Source organism: Scyliorhinus torazame, chromosome 18 (assembly GCF_047496885.1).
Source record: "Scyliorhinus torazame isolate Kashiwa2021f chromosome 18, sScyTor2.1, whole genome shotgun sequence".
Lineage (NCBI taxonomy): Eukaryota > Metazoa > Chordata > Chondrichthyes > Carcharhiniformes > Scyliorhinidae > Scyliorhinus > Scyliorhinus torazame.
The window spans coordinates 162232136-162252364 of NC_092724.1; the positions used below are offsets into that span (position 1 = coordinate 162232136).

Below are 20229 nucleotides of genomic sequence, written 5' to 3' on the forward strand. Positions count from 1 at the left end.
GCCCCAAAACTTCCCCACAGCCCCCCCGAAACTTCTCCACAGCCCCCCCGCACCTTCCCCACAGCCCCCCGAAACTTCTCCACAGCCCCCCCACTCCTTCCCCACAGCCCCCCGAAACTTCTCCACAGCCCCCCCGCACCTTCCCCACAGCCCGCCAGCTGCTTCCCCACAGCCCCCCCGAAACTTCTCCACAGCCCCCCCGCACCTTCCCCACAGCCCCCCGAAACTTCTCCACAGCCCCCCCACTCCTTCCCCACAGCCCCCCCGCACCTTCCCCACAGCCCCCTGCACCTTCCCCACAGCCCCCCCGCACCTTCCCCACAGCCCCCCGCTGCTTCCCCACAGCCCCCGAAACTTCTCCACAGCCTCCCGCTCCTTCCCCACAGCCCCCCGCACCTTCCCCACAGCCCCCCGCTGCTTTCCCACAGCCCCCCGAAATTTCCCCACAGCCCCCCAGCTCCTGCCCCACAGTCCCCCCGCACCTTCCCCACAGCCCCCCCCCACAGCCCCACTGCTCCTTCCCCACAGCCCCCCCACACCTTCCCCACAGCCCCCCCACTCCTTCCCCATAGCCCCCTGCACCTTCCCCACAGCCCCCCTGCACCTTCCCCACTGCCCCCCCGCACCTTCCCCACAGCCCCCCGCTGCTTCCCCACTGCCCCCGAAACCTCTCCACAGCCCCCCGCTCCTTCCCCACAGCCCCCCCGCACCTTCCCCACAGCCCCCCTGCACCTTCCCCACAGCCCCCCGCTGCTTCCCCACAGCCCCCTGAAACTTCCCCACAGCCCCCCAGCTCCTGCCCCACAGTCCCCCCGCACCTTCCCCACAGCCCCCCTGCTCCTTCCCCACAGCCCCCCCGCACCTTCCCCACAGCCCCCCCGCACCTTCCCCACAGCCCCCCTTCATCCCCACAGCCTCCCCTGCACCTTCCCCACAGCCTCCCCCGCTTCTTCCCCACAGCCCCCACGCTCCTTCCCCACAGCCCCCACGCTGCATCCCCACAGCCCCTGCACCCTCCCCCCCTAACCCACAGCCCCCCGCTCCTTCCCAACAGTCCCCCCGCACCTTCCCCACAGCCCCCCTGCTCCTTCCCCACAGCCCCCCCTCACCTTCCCCACAGCCCCCCCGCACCTTCCCCACAGCCCCCCGCACCTTACCCACAGGCCCAACGCACCTTCCCCACAGCCTCCCCCCGCTCCTTCCCCACAACCTCACCGATCCTTCCCCACAGCCTCCCCCGCTCCTTCCCCACAGCCCCCCGCTCCTTCCACACAGCCTCATCCGCTCCTTCCCCACAGCCCCCCGCTCCTTCCCCACAGCCCCCCGCACCTTCCCCACAGCCCCCCGCTCCTTCCACACAGCCTCATCCGCTCCTTCCCCACACCCTCCCCGCTCCTTCCCCACAGCCCTCCGATCCTTCCCCACAGCCTCCCCGCACCTTCCCCACAGCCCCCCCGCACCTTCCCCACAGCCCCCCGATCCTTCCCCACAGCCTCCCCGCACCTTCCCCACAGCCCCCCCGATCCTTCCCCACAGCCCCCCCGCACCATCCCCACAGCCCCCCCGCACCTTCCCCACAGCCCCCCGCTCCTTCCCCACAGCCCCCCGATCCTTCCCCACAGCCTCCCCGCTCCTTACCCACAGCCCCCCGCACCTTCCCCATAGCCCCCCCCCGCACCTTCCCCACAGCCTCATCCGCTCCTTCCCCACAGCCCTCCACACCCTCCCCGCTCCTTCCCCACAGCCCCCCCGCTCCTTCCCCACAGCCCCCCCCCGCTCCTTCCCCACAGCCCCCCCCCCGTTCCTTCCCCACAGCCCCCCGCACCTTCCCCATTGCCCCCCCCGCACCTTTCCCACAGCCCCCCGCACCTTCCCCACAGCCCCCCCGAAACTTCCCCACAGCCCCCCCGAAACTTCCCCACAGCCCCCCTGCACCATCCCCACAGCCACCCGATCCTTCCCCACAGCCTCCCGATCCTTCCACACAGCCCCCCGCTCCTTCCCCACAGCCCCCCCGCTCCTTCCCCACAGCCCCCCTGCACCTTCCCCACAGCCCCCCGCACCTTACCCACAGCCGTCCGCTCCATCCCCACAGCCCCCACCCCGCACCTTCCCCACAGACACCCCGCTCCTTCCCCACAGCCTCCCCGCACCTTACCCACAGCCCCAACGCATCTTCCCCACAGCCTCCCCCCGCTCCTTCCCCACAACCTCACCGATCGTTCCCCACAGCCTCCCCCGCTCCTTCCCACAGCCCCCCGCTCCTTCCACACAGCCTCATCCGCTCCTTCCCCACAGCCCCCCGCTCCTTCCCCACAGCCTCCCCGCACCTTACCCACAGCCCCAACGCACCTTCCCCACAGCCTCCCCCCGCTCCTTCCACACAGCCTCATCCGCTCCTTCCCCACAGCCCCCCGCTCCTTCCCCACAGCCCCCCGCACCTTCCCCACAGCCCCCCGCTCCTTCCACACAGCCTCATCCGCTCCTTCCCCACACCCTCCCCGCTCCTTCCCCACAGCCCTCCGATCCTTCCCCACAGCCTCCCCGCACCTTCCCCACAGCCCTCCGCACCTTCCCCACAGCCCCCCGATCATTCCCCACAGCCTCCCCGCACCTTCCCCACAGCCCCCCCGAAACTTCCTCACAGCCCCCCCCGCACCTTCCCCACAGCCCCCCTGCACCTTCCTCACAGCCCCCCGCTCCTTCCCCACAGCCCCCCGATCCTTCACCACAGCCTCCCCGCTCCTTCCCCACAGCCCCCCCGCACCTTCCCCACAGCCTCCCCCGCTCCTTCCCCACAGCCTCATCCGCTCCTTCCCCACAGCCCTCCACACCCTCCCCGCTCCTTACCCACAGCCCCCCGCTCCTTCCCCACAGCCCCCCCCCGCTCCTTCCCCACAGCCCCCCTGCACCATCCCCACAGCCCCCCGATCCTTCCCCACAGCCTCCCCGCACCTTCCCCACAGCCCCCCGCACCTTTCCCACAGCCCCCCGCACCTTCCCCACAGCCCCCCCGAAACTTCCCCACAGCCCCCCCGAAACTTCCCCACAGCCCCCCCGCACCTTCCCCACAGCCCCCCGCACCTTCCCCACAGCCCCCCTTCACCTTCCCCACAGCCCCCGCTCCTTCCCCACAGCCCCCCCGATCCTTCCCCACAGCCTCCCCGCTCCTTCCCCACAGCCCCCCGCACCTTCCCCATAGCCCCCCCGCACCTACCCCACAGCCTCCCCCGCTCCTTCCCCACAGCCCTCCGATCCTTCCCCACAGCCTCCCCGATCCTACCCCACAGCCCCCCCCGCTCCTTCCCCACAGCCCCCCTTCACCTAACCCACAGCCCCCCCCGCACCTTCCCCACAGCCCCCCCGCACCTTCCCCACAGCCCCCTGCACCTTCCCCACAGCCCCCCTGCACCTTCCCCACAGCCCCCCCGCACCTTCCCCACAGCCTCCCCGCTCCTTTCCCACAGCCCCCCGCACATTCCCCACAGCCTCCCCCATAGTCCCTCCGCGCCTTCCCCACAGCCTCCCCCGCTCCTTCCCCACAGCCTCATCCGCTCCTTCCCCACAACCCCCCACACCCTCCCCGCTCCTTACCCACAGCCCCCCCGCTCCTTCCCCACAGCCCCCCCGCACCTTCCCCACAGCTTTCCCGATCCTTCCCCACAGCCTCCCCCGCTCCTTCCCCACAGCCTCATCCGCTCCTTCCCTACAGCCCCCACACCCTCCCCGCTCCTTACCCACAGCCCCCCCCGCTCCTTCCCCACAGACCCCCGGACCTTCCCCACAGCCCCCCTGCACCATCCCCACAGCCCCCCGATCCTTCCCCACAGCCCCGCCGCACCTTCCCCACAGCCCCCCCCCCGCACCTTCCCCACAGCCCACCTTCACCTTCCCCACAGCCCCCCCGATCCTTCCCCACAGCCTCCCCACTCCTTCCCCACAGCCTCATTCGCTCCTTCCCCACAGCCCCCCCGCTCCTATCCCACAGCCCCCCCGCACCTTCCCCACAGCCCCCCTGCAGCATCCCCACAGCCCCTCGATCCTTCCCCACAGCCCCCCCGCACCTTCCCCACAGCCCCCCCGCACCTTCCCCACAGCACCCCTTCACCTTCCCCACAGCCCCCCCCGCACCTTCCCCACAGCCCCCCCACTCCTTCCCCACAGCCTCATCCGCTCCTTGCCCACAGCCCCCCACACCCTCCCCGCTCCTTACCCACAGCCCCCCCGCTCCTTCCCCACAGCCCCCCCCGCACCTTCCCCACAGCCCCCCTGCACCATCCCCACAGCCCCTCGATCCTTCCCCACAGCCTCCCGCACCTTCCCCACAGCCCCCCCGCACCTTCCCCACAGCACCCCTTCACCTTCCCCACAGCCCCCCCCGCACCTTCCCCACAGCCCCCCCACTCCTTCCCCACAGCCTCATCCGCTCCTTGCCCACAGCCCCCACACCCTCCCCGCTCCTTACCCACAGCCCCCCCGCTCCTTCCCCACAGCCCCCCCCGCACCTTCCCCACAGCCCCCCTGCACCATCCCCACAGCCCCCCGATCCTTCCCCACAGCCTCCCCGCACCTTCCCCACAGCCCCCCCGCACCTTCCCCACTGCCCCCCCGCACCTCCCCCACTCCTTCCCCACAGCCTCATCCGCTCCTTGCCCACAGCCCCCCACACCAGCCCCGCACCTTCCCCACAACCCCCCCGATCCTTCCCCACCGCCCCCCCCGATCCTACCCCACAGCCCCCCCGCACCGTCCCCACAGCCCCCCCAGCACCTTCCCCACAACCCCCGCCCGATCCTTCCCCACAGCCTCCCCGCACCTTCCCCACAGCCCCCCTTCACCTAACCCACAGCCCCCCCGCACCTTCCACACAGCCCCCCGCACCTTCCCCACAGCTCCCCCCGCACCTTCCCCACAGCCCCCCGCACCTTCCCCACAGCCCCCCCCGCACCTTCCCCACAGCCCCCCCGATCCTTCCCCACAGCCTCCCCCGCTCCTTCCCCACAGCCTCATTCGCTCCTTCCCCACACCCTCCCCACTCCTTACCCACAGCCCCCCCGCTCCTTCCCCACAGCCCCCCCCCCGCACCTTCCCCACAGCCCCCCTGCACCATCCCCACAGCCCCCGATCCTTCCCCACAGCCCCCCCGCACCTTCCCCACAGCCCCCCCGCACCTTCCCCACAGCCCCCCTTCACCTTCCCCACAGCCCCCCCCGCACCTGCCCCACAGCCCCCCCGCACCTCCCCCACTCCTTCCCCACAGCCTCATCCGCTCCTTGCCCACAGCCCCCCACACCCTCCCCGCTCCTTACCCACAGCCCCCCCGCTCCTTCCCCACAGCCCCCCCGCACCTTCCCCACAGCCCCCCTGCACCATCCCCACAGACCCCCGATCCTTCCCCACAGCCCCCCTTCACCTTCCCCACAGCCCCCCCCGCACCTTCCCCACAGCCCCCCCGCACCTCCCCCACAGCCTCATCCGCTCCTTGCCCACAGCCCCCCACACCCTCCCCGCTCCTTACCCACAGCCCCCCCGCTCCTTCCCACAGCCCCCCCCCGCACCTTCCCCACAGCCCCCCTGCACCATCCCCACAGCCCCCCGATCCTTCCCCACAGCCTCCCCGCACCTTCCCCACAGCCCCCCCGATCCTTCCCCACAGCCCCCCGCACCTTCCCCACAACCCCCCCGATCCTTCCCCACCGCCCCCCCCGCACCGTCCCCACAGCCCCCCCAGCAGCTTCCCCACAGCCCCCCCAGCACCTTCCCCACAGCCCCCCCAGCAGCTTCCCCACAGCCCCCCCCCAGCACCTTCCCCACAGCCCCCCGATCCTTCCCCACAGTCTCCCCGCACCTTCCCCACAGCCCCCCTTCACCTAACCCACAGCCCCCCCGCACCTTCCCCACAGCCCCTCCCGCTCCTTCCCAACTGCCCCCCCCGCACCTTCCCCACAGCCCCCCCGCACCTTCCCCACAGCCCCCCCAAAACTTCCTCACAGCCCCCCCGCACCTTCCCCACAGCCCCCCTTCACCTTCCCCACAGCCCCCCCGCACCTTCCCCACAGCCCCTCCCGCTCCTTCCCAACTGCCCCCCCGCACCTTTCCCACTGCCCCCCCGCTCCTTCCCCACAGCCCCCCCCCAGGATTGTAATGACAATAAACCATCCCAATCTTAATCTCACCATTTAGAACAGTGATACCTCTCAACCCAGCCTGAGCCTCACTCCCTTTATGTACAGGGCGGTTTCTGTACAGTCTGTAAGAAGCAGCTTATTATTCTCATTATCCCCCTTCAACCACAGGAGCAGCGATATTTCTTACTGAATGTTCTCCCCGAGCTGTCTTGAAGTGAGGACCTGGGCGGCCAGCTGGCCAGGAGCCTGTCCGCATCGTCCTTGCTGTTGTTGCTCTCCAGGTTTCTGCTGGTTTCGTTTTGGCCTTGTGTTGAAATCATTGCTGTGTGTGAAAGGAATGAGAGAAAATGATCACCCAGAACACACCGTCTGCCAGTATTCACTTCAACCTCACCCTTACACTGCTGTGCAACCTGATAAATGGTGCAGGAGGAAGCAGGATGGGGGGGGGTCCCTGCAGCCCGGGGATGGGATCCCTGCAGCCCGGTGGGGGGGGGGGGGGGGCGGATCCCTGCAGCCCGGGGATGGGATCCCTGCAGCCCGGTGGGGGGTTCCCTGCAGCCCGGGGATGGGATCCCTGCAGCCCGGTGGGGGGGGGGGGTTCCCCTGCAGCCCGGGGGGGGGGGTCCCTGCAGCCCGGGGATGGGATCCCTGCAGCCCGGTTGGGGGGGGGGGGGTTCCCCTGCAGCCCGGGGGGGGGGGGGGGGGCACTCACTGCGCAATAAAGTATCAGTGTTACAGCCGACACGGATGAATCCTCAACTCTCCAGTAACTGTCTACGATCTGGGTAATTACTGCGCTCTGGGCTAAATCCCAACCAATTTAAGTATTGCTGAAACATGAGATTGCTCAGCGAGTGACAGAGTCACGTGCAACACTTGTGTGTGTTTAATTCTAGGTCTCAGGTGCCATGGACATGCGGCAATTAGAAGCAAGGTACTGTCGTCTCCCCACCCCCCCGTGAGAGGAGGGATGATAATCTTGCCCCACGTATCTCCTAGCAATGGCTGCAGTTTTTAAAAATAAAGTTTAGAGTAGCCAATTATTTTGTTCCAATTAAGGGGCAATTTAGCGTGGCCAATCCACCTACCTTGTACATCTGAGACCCGCGCAGACACAGGGAGAATGTGCAAACTCCACACGGGCAGTGACCCAGGGCCGGGATCGAACCCGGGACCTCGGCGCCGTGAGGCGGCAGTGCTAACCACTGCGCCACCGTGTCGCCCCCCAACAGCTGCAGTCGGGAAGAACATTTAGTGGGCTGTTTTCAATCCCCTCAAGATTCATTAGTAGGTTCAGCTATATTTGCTGGGCCTGCCCCCTCGCCAGATGCACAAAGAGTTTCTTAAAGTGAATTTATTTAGAGAGTCTGACTGCTCTCCTTTCCGGGTTTCATTCATTTCCCCATCAATAATCACAGTGTACTTGCAACATCTGCTAAAGATATTCAGAAACAGTAATGTCATTTATAGTACACCTTTAATGTAATAAAACATTCCAAGGCACTCTACAGGAGCTTAATCAACAAAATGGACTCCCCAGCCAAAGATTCTGGACTTGATCCAGGACTAATACCATCAAATGTCTTTGGTTTTTGTCTTCCAGTTTATGCAAAGTTGCTTAGATGGTATAAAACTGCCACACGGGCAGCTCGGCGGCACAGTGGTTAGCACTGCTGCCTCACGGCGCCGAGGTCCCGGGTTCGATCCTGGCTCTGGGTCACTGTCCGTGTGGAGTTTGCACATTCTCCCCGTATCTGCGAGGGTTTCGCCCCCACAACCCAAAGATGTGCAGGGTAGGTGGATTGGCCGTGCTAAATTGCCCCTTAATTAGGGGCTGTTTAGCACAGGGCTAAATCGCTGGCTTTTAAAGCAGACCAAGGCAGGCCAGCAGCACGGTTCGATTCCCATAACAGCCTCCCCGAACAGGCGCTGGAATGTGGCGACTAGGGGCTTTTCACAGTAACTTCACTTGAAGCCTACTTGTGACAATAAGCGAATTTCATTTTCAATTGGAAAAATGAATTGGGTACTCTAAATTCATAAAAAAATAAAATAAAACTGCCACACTGGGTTGCTTTCAAACCTTATAAACTCTTATATACACTCGCACTATTTGACACATACCATAATCATCAGACAGAAAACCACAAGAACATCTTGTCCAGTACCTGGTTGTCGTGGTGGCTCTGGTCTCATCTCCACAGCCCTGGGAACCTCCCACTTCTCTTCACTTTCTGGCAGTTCTTCAACACCCTCCATCTTCAGAAACCTTTTCAGTGGGTCCTCAGGTTGTGTTGTGGCTGGTCTATTCTGCATTAGAACAGGGTTGGGAATCACTGACCACATTTCTGCAGGATTTCCACTTACTGAAGCTGACAGCCACCCCCACCACCCACTATAATGGTCTTAAACAGATCAGAAATATGCCTGAAGCAGGATCCTTGATGTGAAATGTTTAGCCCTGCTCCTCTCTGCACAGACGCTGCCTGACTGGCTGAGTATTTTCCAGCGACTCCTGTATTTTGTTCAGGCTCCACTCAAGTGACCTCCTCACTAAGGAAGTCATCTTGACCATTATTCCTCTATCCAGCTTCAAAGGATCGGGCTGAACTGGATAGAAATAAAGGTTCGCTTAAAACAATTAGCTGAGTTCCATGTTACACTCAGAGTGAAACCTTTTGGATTGTAGTTCTGTAACTTCTATTAAAAACTGTGGTCAGCAAAACGAACGGCAGCTTTCCGGACACCCAGTTCCCACAGTAATTCTTTAAAAGTTTAAAGTGGACAATTCTTTTTTTTTCCCGATTAAGGGGCAATTTAGCGCGGCCAATGCACCTACCCTGCACATCTTTGGGTTGTGGGGGTGAGACCCACGCAGCCACGGGGAGAATGTGCAAACTCCACACGGACAGTGACCCAGTGCCGGGGTCGAACCCGGGTCCGTGGCGCCGTGAGGCAGCAGTGCTAACCACTGCGCCACCGTGCTGCTCCTAACCCACAGTAAACGTAGGAGAGATCAGAAGCGATAGCTTTAAAATTTAGATGAGTTGAAACATGCTGCATCAGATCAGTTTTTCTCGTTAGGTTCTTAAAGATGTTCCACACCATCAGGTGAAGACAGAAATAAATACCTCAAGGTAAGAGTTGAGACTCTGTAGGAAACGTTCCAATTCCTTTTCCAGTTCCTTCCTCCCAAAGCTAAACAACTTTACCAGTTCCCTGGAAAGACAGAAGAAATAAAAAGGACGCTCAAGGAACAGGAGTAACGGACCCCGCAAATTAGAGGTAACCCACGGCGCGAGGCCACGTCATCAGTTAGAGTGGCCCCTGCCTACCACCTGTTTCACCACGCTCCTGCTAACTTGCAAATCCCAAATTTATTCCAGAAATCTATTTCTCCCTCAGATGACACTGGCCGGGGGCTTGGTGGACGCTGAAGGGGTTCGGCGCGGGAGGAAGAAGTGTCCCCATGGAACAGACCCGCCCGCAAATCGGTGGGCCCCGATCGCGGGCCAGGCCACCATCGGACCGCCCCCCCCCCCCCCCCGGAGGACCGCCCCTGCCGACTTACCTGCCAGGTCCCGCCGTGTGGGACCATACGTAACCCACGCTGGTGGGACTGGCCAAAAACGGACGGCCGCTCGGCCCATCGGTGCCCGGAGAATTGCCGGGTGGGGGGGGGCACTGCCAACGGCCCCCGACCGGCGTGGCGTGAACCCCACTCCCGCCTGAAAAGCGGCCCCGGAGAATACGGCAGCCGGCGTCGGGGCGGAATTCGTGCCGCCCCCCCCCCCCCCCCCCGGGGATTCTCTGACCCGGCGGGGGGGCCGGAGAATCATGCCCATTACCAAAAAACAGATGATCGGCTCATTATCGTACTACTGTCTGTAGGATCTCGCTGTGCACAAATCAATTTCTTGTCTTACGAGAGTCTCTACATTTAAAGAATATTTCACCGGCTGTCAAACATTTTACCGATCCTCAGGGTGTAAAAGGCATTGTAAAATGCAAGATTTTCATTGCTTTGATTCTACATTTAATGAGGGATTGGTTCAAATTGTTCAAGTTGAAATGACATCTCTCAAATCCAGAGAACAATTTAAAAAAAATTACAGCCACAGAACAGTCCACAAACGGTCACGCTGTTTACCTGCAGATATCGGTGCGTGAAGTGATGTGATCCTTCTGGATATAGAAAGTCTTATCCTTTAAGTGACACACTATGTCCTCGTTCTCAACCTCCAGGGATGTATTGGGCAGAGTTAACTCATAGTGGAGGTACAGCTTTCCAACCTGGCATGCAAAACAAGATTGAAGAAAAGGGACGTCATCAACATCAGCCTCGATTCTCAACTGCTCCCCACCCCAACCATCCCATTTCATAACCACAGCCGGGGGCTGAGGAAGACAGGACTGGAGTGGGCTGTTCAGCCCCTTGACCTGATTCTGACATTCAACTGCATCATGGCTCTCCATACGTGGGGCATTCTCCTTAGCTCCTTCTCCAAATGCTCCCCAATCCTGGAGCCCAAAATGAGATATCGAAGAACGGACCTCTCTCCATGATAGGCACTCGGGGCCAGCGTCGAGGGTGAGACCCACATCACCGTTGCTACTTTTACAAATCATTTTAAATCTGTGCCCACTCGTTCTCGAGCCTGTCACAAGCAGGAACAGTGGGCGCGATTCTCCCATCGCGGGACAGAGTCTCCGCGCCGTCCCGTTGGTGCGAAACAGGCACGGGAACTAGCGATTCTGTCCCCCACAGGGGCCAGCACGGCGCTGGAGGGGTTCACGCCGCTCCAGCCTCACTACCTGCCGTGCAATGGGGGTGCCGCCTCGGAGAATCGAGCGCCGGCATCGGGGCGGCGTGGGGCGGTTGCGGCGATTCTCCGGCCCGGGCCTGGGAGAATCCGCGCCCAGTTTCTCCCCGTCTGCTCTTTCCAGCACCCCCCTCATGATTTTGAACGCCTCTACCAAATCTCCTCTTAGCCTTCCTTTCTCCAAGCAGAACAGTCCCGATCTTCATCCCTGAACCATTCTTGTAAACCTCTTCTGCGCTCTCTCCAATGTGTCCACATCCTTCCTATAGTGTGGAGCCCAGGACTGTACAAATTCAACAGAACCTTCTTGCTCTTATGCCTCTATTAATAAAGCCCAGAATACTGGATTAACTGATCTCTCCACCTGTCTTGCCACCTTTAATGACTCGTGCCCATATGCACCCAGGTCGATCTGTTCCTGGCAGCCCCTATTTTATACAGTCTCTGAATGGCTGATTTATTTTCTTCTGCCCTAACCTAGAGCCAATTGCAATGCCCCTAACATTGCCCAGTGTTTTAACTAATGCAGCACACGCCAGGGGTCAAATCTGGGACTGGGTGAATAAATTGCTGGAATTGTAGGGAATACACAATCTCTGGACACGGAGATCACCATTCCTCAAGGATAACGCCCCCACCCCCCACACACACACACACATTGCTCCCCAGGTGCCCTTTGATGGAAGTTCAGTCGCAAACCCTGATAATTTCAATATGAAAAGTTCAGCAAATCTCGGCCCTCATTTGTAACGGCGATGAAAGTGTCCCTCCGCCGTTCACTTTCACCTCCACTTAACTCTAGCCGGAGATTGAAGCCAATGTCCCATACTTTGCTCAAACACTCCAACCTCCCCACAGCTTCTGTCTGTTTCTCTTCTGAATGGATTTTCTCTTGTGTGTTTACACATCCCTCTGCTCAAATAGTGAGGGATCAGAATGAATTACAATCTACTGCCATCTAGCGATAATTCCCAGTCATGTGTAGTCAATTAGCCAACGACTGGCTCCTCTGACATAACCCCGCTGTGTTAAAGTCTCTTCCAACATAATCACCGAGACCTTTTTTCAATGGAAGTGTAAAGGGAGACAGCATCTGCACACTACGTAACCTAGCAGCAAAGCTTCAGCATTTAAAGTGAGCCAGATACGGTATAAAGTGGGTGCATTCTAAAACTCCGAGATTCATATTTCACAAGAGCACTCTCTGCTACGCCAAAGAGCATTCTATTCCGTAAGTCATGAAAAGCAGAGTCCAGGTTTGTGGTAGTGTGACCTCTCTAAGGGGCGATGCTTTGAACATTAGGTGCCCAGAGCCTATGGTGATGGAGCACAAACGTTAGCCTCTCAGGAGTTCAGGCGCGTTTCTGGCTGTTGGGGTTTGGACATGGGTTGTGGGAACAAGACCTGTGCAGTAGTTGTGTTGTTCAGTGTACGTAATTCTTCTATAAACCTCTGCTGTGTTTTAACACAGCCCCATCGATCTCCTCGAAATACAACACAGTTTTTAAAATACATTTTAAAAAATAAATAAATTTAGAGTAGCCAATTATTTTTCTTTTCCAATTAAGGGGCAATTTAGTGTGGCCAATCCACCTACCCTGCACATCTTTGGGTTGTGGGGGCGAAACCCACGCAGACACGGGGAGAATGTGCAAACTCCACACGGACAGTGACCCAGGGCCGGGATCGAACCCGGGTCCTCAGCGTCGCAGTCCCAGTGCTAACCACTGCGCCACGTGCCGCCCTCTAACACAACACAGTTAATGAGATGCTCCAGCACGACCTCAAAATTAAGTTGGGTGTGTTCAAATCCAACTCGTGATGTTAAGCTACTTTGTGAATATGTTTGAAAAGTGCTAGATAACTGCAGGCTGTTGCTGTTAAAGGCGTAAGGAAGGGAGAGCTTCTATTTCATTAATCGGGGTTGGAAACAACAAAGTGACACATCTGCTCCATCTAAATCGACACTTTATTCACTGTGTGCAATGAGCTCTCAGGTCACATTCCTCGACAATGATAATGGGCTCGCATTTGGCTGGGGTGTGAAGGTTTGACAGCAAAACTGATGTTTCGCCTGGAAGCCTGGTGGAGGCAGGTTCAATCGAGGCGCGATTACTGCTTTAGCTCAGTGGGCTAGACAACTGGTTTGTGATGCAGAACGAGGCTAGCAGCGCGGGTTCAATTCCCGTACCAGCTGAGAATTCCGAATTCTCCCTCAGCGTACCCGAACAGGCGCCGGAATGTGGCGACGAGGGGATTTTCACAGTAACTTCATTGCAGCGTTAATGTAAGCCAACTTGTGACAATAAAGATTATTTACATTTTTTTACATCAAGACATTACAGAAAGGGTTTCAGTGTTGTGTACAGTTTTAATAAACTGAATATTTACCTGTATAAAGGTCATCGATTTAAGGCGTGCAGTGATGTCATTGTCTTGTAGTTTTTGATAAACATCACTGAAGTCATCGTGGTGAAAGAACCATCTCTGGATAAATGGAACCACCAAGTTTACAAAGTTTTGGACCCGTGGACAGGGTCTATAATCCTCCGTCTGGGCTTCCACAGTGATGCAATTGGAAAGTCGCTCCACCCCACAGATTTCAAAAAATAAGTTACGATCTTCCTCATTAAATCGGAATTCTAATGAAAGAGATGGTTACTGATTAAATACAGGACCTCCAAATACAGATATGTCAAACGGTGCATTCAGCTGTCCACCGCCCATTCTCTTCCATATTCAATAATAATCGCTTATTGTCACAAGTAGGCTTCAATGAAAAGCCCCTATTTTGCAGTAGATACAAGAGGATAGGAAGTGGGAGCAGCAATCCTGGCCCGGGTCAATGCCCCTTTCTAAGCCCAGTGCCACTGAGAGCAACGTTCTCTCTCCAATGCCAGGCAAAGCTGCGATTAGTCAGTTAGCAGATGGGACAACTGTGTTCTGTTCTGTCTGACTTATTAATACGTCAGGCAACACATTTACTCACCAGGGAGAACTTATATACATTGTTTCTTTACAATAAAACCTACAGATCCAAAGTAATTATGCCAAGTGTTAGTGAGTGAACCTGTCTGTTGCCAGAAAGTGACCAGAAAATTCAGCCCTATTCTTTGTCCAGAAACAGATTCCTCTCGATTTTCCTCACTGCCCAAGACTATTTTATCAAACTCTTTTTAGAGACACATTCCTCCCCTCACCCCCCCCAGAATAACAATGCTCATTATAGGATTTCGTGCCCCCCCCCCCCCCCCCCCCCCCCCCCGCTGTGACACCCATGAAATGTTATTTTTGTCCATTTTGCATCAGTGAAGGAGAGTGGGGGGCTGGTGAAGAGCGTTCCAGACAATGCCTTCGGCATTATTATTCAGCAGCTTCCCTGTTACTCTGGAGAAATTCCTATTTTCAATGCTGTGAACCCCCTTTCTCCACCAACCCCCTCATTTCTAAACCCCTTAAGTGAACAGCACAGATATTGTGCTGCATGGTGTGGCCCCTCCACATCTACTGGGTCCCTCCCTGTGAACACAGCCCCAGGGCATCAACACAGGCCAGGCCAACCACAACAACACCACAAATGTCGGCAGCAAAGAGGGAAATGCAACGGTGGTGAAGGAAGAAGGGTAGAGTTACCTTGCTTGTTATTGGCCTTAGCTTTGTGGGAAATCCTCTCCGCGGCAGGTAGGTGAAGCAAACATAGAGAGTGGGCTTTAAAAATCCGCTCCAGGTGCTTATTGTCTGGGATGACCAGAGTGTTGGCCATGGATACCCAGCGATTATCCTTGGCTGGTAAAACTCTTTCATCCATTATCATTCCTATTGACACAGGTGAGAGAAGGAGTTACCAGAAAGGACTATGAGTCATACTCAAATTGACAGTACAATAAAGATAAAATAATCAAGGAACAGTGGGGCAACATTTAACAGTTCTTAAATATTCAATGGCATGGTAGAATATGAGAACAATGCCCATTATGGCTACCCTATAGTGAGCTCAGCAGTTGAGGGGGTGCTCAGTGGAAGGTATTATATTTGCTAATATCTGCTCTCCCTCCACATTTATCCAGCTCACGCACATCACATGATGCCAACATGAGAATGCAAAATGCTGGAAACATTCAGCAGATCTGGCAGCAGCTGTGGAGAAAGAAACAGTTTTTAAAATATAAATTTAGAGTACCCAATTCATTTTTTTTTAAATTAAGGGGCAATTTAACGTGGCCAATCCACCTCTTTGGGTTGTGGGGGTGAGACCCATGTAGACACGGGGAGAATGTGCAAACTCCACACGGACAGTGACCCGGGATCGAACCCAGGTTCTCGGCGCTGTGAAGCAGCAGTGCTAACCACTGCGCCACCATGCCACCCCCGAGAGAGAAACAGAGTTAACATTTTATAAAATCCTTACCTTTTAATGATTGGCAATAGGGAAGATAACGTTCCCATGTGTCATCATAATCATTACAAGTCTTGCATTTCACAGCTGTGGGGACAAAAAATTGAATTATTGACTCGGGTGATATTAGGCAGCTGAGTTCTTCAGCAATACGCTCACTTTACCTTCAGTGCTTTTTCTAGCATGGCACGGTTAGTCAGCCTCCTATGCTGTTTCCTTCAGAAACTCGAGGTTATCCTGCAGCCCGCTCGCTGCCTGTTCCCCGCACTTACACTGAATCCATTTATCCACCAACCCTATACTTGCTGACCTCCATCGGCACCCCACTGAGCTCCGCCTCCATTTTCAAATTCCCGCTCTGGTCTCATCCCTCCATAATCACTGAAACCTCCCACGGCTTTCAGGGGTATTGCTTCTCTAATTCTGACCTCTTAAGCGCTCCCCAACATTGTTTTACTGGTTGGTGGCGGTTCTTTCTGACACGTGGTCCTTAAGCTCTGGAATTCCTTCCCTAAATCTGCTCCCTCACCACCTCCCCTGTCTCCTTTAAGACATCCCTTAAAAGCTATGGTGGGGGGGGGCTTTTCCACCCCTGTTTTAGCGAGGACAGGAATAGCAGAGGGGGCAGAGAATCGAGCAGAAAAGATAGCCTTTACGCTGGCGGGATTGCCTGACTCAATTGTCGTGTCCCCCCCCCCCCCCCCCCCCCCCCCCGCCAATGACGTTAAAAGTAATTTACATCTACTTTAATATACGTATCAGGCATTTGCCCCCGATTGCTCCTGCCCCCCCCCCCATGTTAAGACTGTCCATTCACCACGTGGACATGAATCAAGGCAGGTTCACCATGACTTGTGCCTGGTGAATAGAACCTGCCAGAGGAACACAGGTGAGCTTAGCCCCGGGGTGGAGAGGGTCATGCCCAGGCAGTGCCCTGGCACTACTGGAGCAGAGGCGGGGGATCGGTGGGGGAGAAGCAGGGGTTCGGCCGGATGTCCCGTTTAAAATGTTTATCTTTTAAAATCGGAGCGCCCTCTGTGAGAGAAAACCGCCTGAAACAAACCGACAAAACCACTTACCTAGAACTGCGTAAATGACAGACACGTCCTGCAGAAGGTCACTGTTGGGTAATGACTCCTTGCTGCAGATCAGCACCAGCAGGTTTACATAGTGCTTCATAGACGGTATCTTTTCAACATTCACAGTCTGTCATTGAAATTAATAAATTCAATTACAAATCGAGATTCAGCAGCAATTGCCTCCAGAACAGATAAAGTACCAAACTCACAAAATGCTAGAAGCACAAAATTGGCTAACACTTCATCACATTGCTGCTCCTTGTCCTCCGGCATAGGTGCCCTGGGGTGAGAGTAATGACCATGTATATGGTGACTGGAGGCATTATTGTTTTTAATGCATCAACAACTGCATACCGTAACTGCTACTGCGATTCTCTCATACAGCAGGTCAAAGTTAGTCACCATAGTCCCAGAGGACCTTAGGCTGCATTCCCCTTTGAGGGGGGGGCTCTGACTGGTGGGGATTTAACCTGAGGGTCACCACACTTCAGGCGAGGGGCAAGGTTGAGAAGGCGGGGCCTCCTTCCTGGATAGCCTCAGCCGGTACGGGGATTGAACCCACGCTGCTGGTGTTGTTCTCCATTACGAACCAACCGTCCAGACAACTGAGCTAACCTGCCCCCCATGTAGGTCTAAGTAATAGCTCTGCTGCTGCCATGTACACCTATCGTAACCCAACTTTTGGGTCTTTTCGTATCCTATTACCATCCTGTTGCCTTCGACCGTCATCCATTTTAACATTTAAATTATCCCTGCCTTCCATCTTTTTTTTTTTGAGCACCCAATTATTTCCCCCCCCCCCCCCCCAATTAAGGGGCAATTTAGTGTGGCCAATCCACCTACCCTGCACATCTTTGGGTTGTGGGCGTGAGACCCACGCAGACACGGGGAGAATGTACAAACTCCGCCCGGACAGTGACCCAGGGCCGGGATCGATCTTTGGTCTTCAGTGCCGTAGGCAGCGGTGCTAACCACTGCGCCGGCCCTGCCTTCCATCTTATTACAGATCATTTCACTTTTTGCATCTGTACTTAAAAGTGTAGTGATCTCTGTATGTGCATGTACACAAGGGGTTAATGTGTAATCGGTAGCACCACATGATCACTAGAGGGCCGGACCAACAGGGGTATAAAAGGCAACCACATTGGGTCTCTCGCTCTCTCTTGGGTGCACTGTGACCAGGGCAATAGCAGACTAGTTCAGATGTCTAGTGGAGTTATGTATAGTTACCGTAGTGAGATCTTGTTAACCTTATCACTAGTATCAAAATTAAAGTAAAAACTCATGTAAATATTGTTGTAGTTACTCAATAAACCTTTTCTTACTACAGGACGAGTTCGAATCTTCTTCATCGAGATTGAGAAGACCTCATCACTAACCAAGGTTTGAGGAGCACATGTTACCTACCACACAGGTAACAAAACAGAAAGCTCTTAAATCGCTAACTTCCAACTGTGCAACATTACCTCTCTCCACAGTTTTGTTTATTCGTTCATAGGATGTGGGTGTGACTGGCTGGGCCAGCATATATTGTCCACCCCGAGAGCATTTTCCTCCACTCTCTGCAGATGTGCCTCTCGCGCTAACGCTGATCTAACAGTAAGGGACAGAGATCCAACATTAGGGACTTCTTGGGTGGGATTCTCCGACCCCCCTGGCCTTTCCCGCCAGCTGGTGGGGCGGAAATCAGTCCGGCGCGGGCCTAGCCCCGCAAGGTGAGGGCTCGGCCCCTCAAGATGCGGAGGATTCCGCACCTTTGGGGCGGCGCGATGCCGGACTGATTCGTGCCGTTTTTGGCGCCGGTCGACGGACATAGCGCCGATTGCGGAGAATCCCGCCCCTTATTCCTCACCTTTCAGGCACGAGGATTGTTCGGGGGGCCCCCACTCGACCTACAATGGATGTAGACCCTAACTTCGAGGCCATAGAAGTTCCAACCAAGGCAGGGTGAACACAAGTTGTGATAATTGGTTTTCGACATACCTTCCGAAATAGTTTTTTCATATCATCCCACTGAGAATAGAAAGGAGCAAGCAGGTGAGGCTGCTGGAAAGATCCGTCTGTGGTCTGAATTAGAAGTTCATATCGCTGGAATATCCTACTTGGATCGCTCCAGAATACATTCTTCTGATGGTAAAATTTTCCAGTGCAGATCGAATCATTGCTTCAAAAGAGAGTTGAACATTTATTTCAAATTGCCCGACAGTTTCATGGAACTAAAAATACAAACTTTCTCCTGTTAATTTCTCGCCCCCTGCTAACTGCTTCCCACAACATAGGCCCTTAGGTAAATACCCTCGAAACAGGTCATCTGATCAAAAGAACCCCCCCCTTCCACAATCCCCGGATATCTTCAACAGCTTTGCAGATAATGAAGTACTATTGCCATGTAACAAATACAGAGGACAATATCTGCACTAGTACCCCCACACAATCAGCAATAAGATGATGATCAGAGAACCAGTTTTTATTGATATTCTTGGAGAGATTGACTTGTTGTATGAGGAACGGTTGAGGACTCTGGGTCTGTACTCGTTGGAGTTTAGAAGGATGAGAGGGGATCTTATTGAAACTTACAGGATACTGCGAGGCCTGGATAGAGTGGATGTGGAGAGGATGTTTCCACTTGTAGGAAAAACTAGAACCAGAGGACACAGCCTCAGACTAAAGGGACGATCCTTTAAAACAGATATGAGGAGGTATTTCTTCAGCCAGAGGGTGGTGAATCTGTGGAACTCTTTGCTGCAGAAGGCTGTGGAGGCCAAATCACTGAGTGTCTTTAAGACAGAGATGGGTAGGTTTTTGATCATTAGACATAGAATTTACAGTGCAGAAGGAGGCCATTCGGCCCATCGAGTCTGCACCGGCTCTTGGAAAGAGCACCCTACACAGGTTCAACACCTCCACCCTATCCCCAGTAACCCCACGCAACACTAAGGGCAATTTTGGACACTACGGGCAATTTATCACGGCCAATCCACCTAACCTGCACATATTTGGACTGTGGGAGGAAACCAGAGCACCCGGAGGAAACCCACGCACACACGGGGAGAACGTGCAGACTCCGCACAGACAGTGACCCAAGCCGGAATCGAACCTGGGACCCTGGAGCTGTGAAGCAATTGTGCTATCCACAAAGCTACTGTGCTGCCCTAAATTAAGGGGATCGGGGTTATGGGGAGAAGGCAGGAGAATGGGGATGAGAAGAATATCAGTCATGATTGAATGGCGGAGCAGACTCGATGGGCCGAGTGGCCTAATTCTGCTCCTATGTCTTATGGTGTTAGGACACTGAGGAGACTTCCCCAACACTTTGTCCTAATAGTGCCATGGGATCTCTTACAGTGGGCCGTAGCTTAACATCTCATTTGAAAGGTAGTCCCTCGGTAATCTACTGAATGTCAGCATAGGCATTGTACTCAATCTTCTGGAGGGAGACTTAAACCAACAATTTTCCATCGTCGCAGAAGGCCCCTTCGACAGAAAGCACACAAGAGGAGGAAGGGTGTGAGTGACCTGCCCACCAATTTGCCATCACACCTTCAACGATCCCAAGGCTCCTGTTCTAACCTGCCCCCCAGCCACCTGGGAAAATTCTAACACAAGCTGGAAATGGAAACACCACTCGGTCACCCCCCCCCCCCCCCCCGGGATGAATGGAGTAATCTGCATGGATCATGTAGGGAGTTTCCAATTGTAGGCGAGCGGTTGGAGCAAGACACCCCAGAAACACGTTCGCTTAAATACGATGTGGGGAAAGAGACAGTAAGAGTTAAAGGTGGAAAGTTCAAACACCCTGT

At 56.1% G+C, this 20229-nt stretch overlaps 1 protein-coding gene across 9 annotated transcripts in view; it reads right to left on the reverse strand.

The window, feature by feature from the left end:
* LOC140395710 (uncharacterized) overlaps positions 1-20229 on the reverse strand; it is a 223914-nt gene that overhangs the window by 14688 nt on the left and 188997 nt on the right. For all 9 annotated transcript variants that reach the window (XM_072483820.1, XM_072483821.1, XM_072483822.1 and 6 more), the window contains 9 exons: positions 18413-18593; positions 16430-16556; positions 15363-15437; positions 14588-14770; positions 13346-13596; positions 10282-10424; positions 9263-9350; positions 8300-8441; positions 6316-6450 (listed from right to left, as the gene is read on the reverse strand). In XM_072483820.1, the coding sequence (XP_072339921.1) occupies positions 6316-6450; positions 8300-8441; positions 9263-9350; positions 10282-10424; positions 13346-13596; positions 14588-14770; positions 15363-15437; positions 16430-16556; positions 18413-18593 (1325 nt within the window). The remainder of the gene's footprint in view (positions 1-6315; positions 6451-8299; positions 8442-9262; positions 9351-10281; positions 10425-13345; positions 13597-14587; positions 14771-15362; positions 15438-16429; positions 16557-18412; positions 18594-20229) is intronic.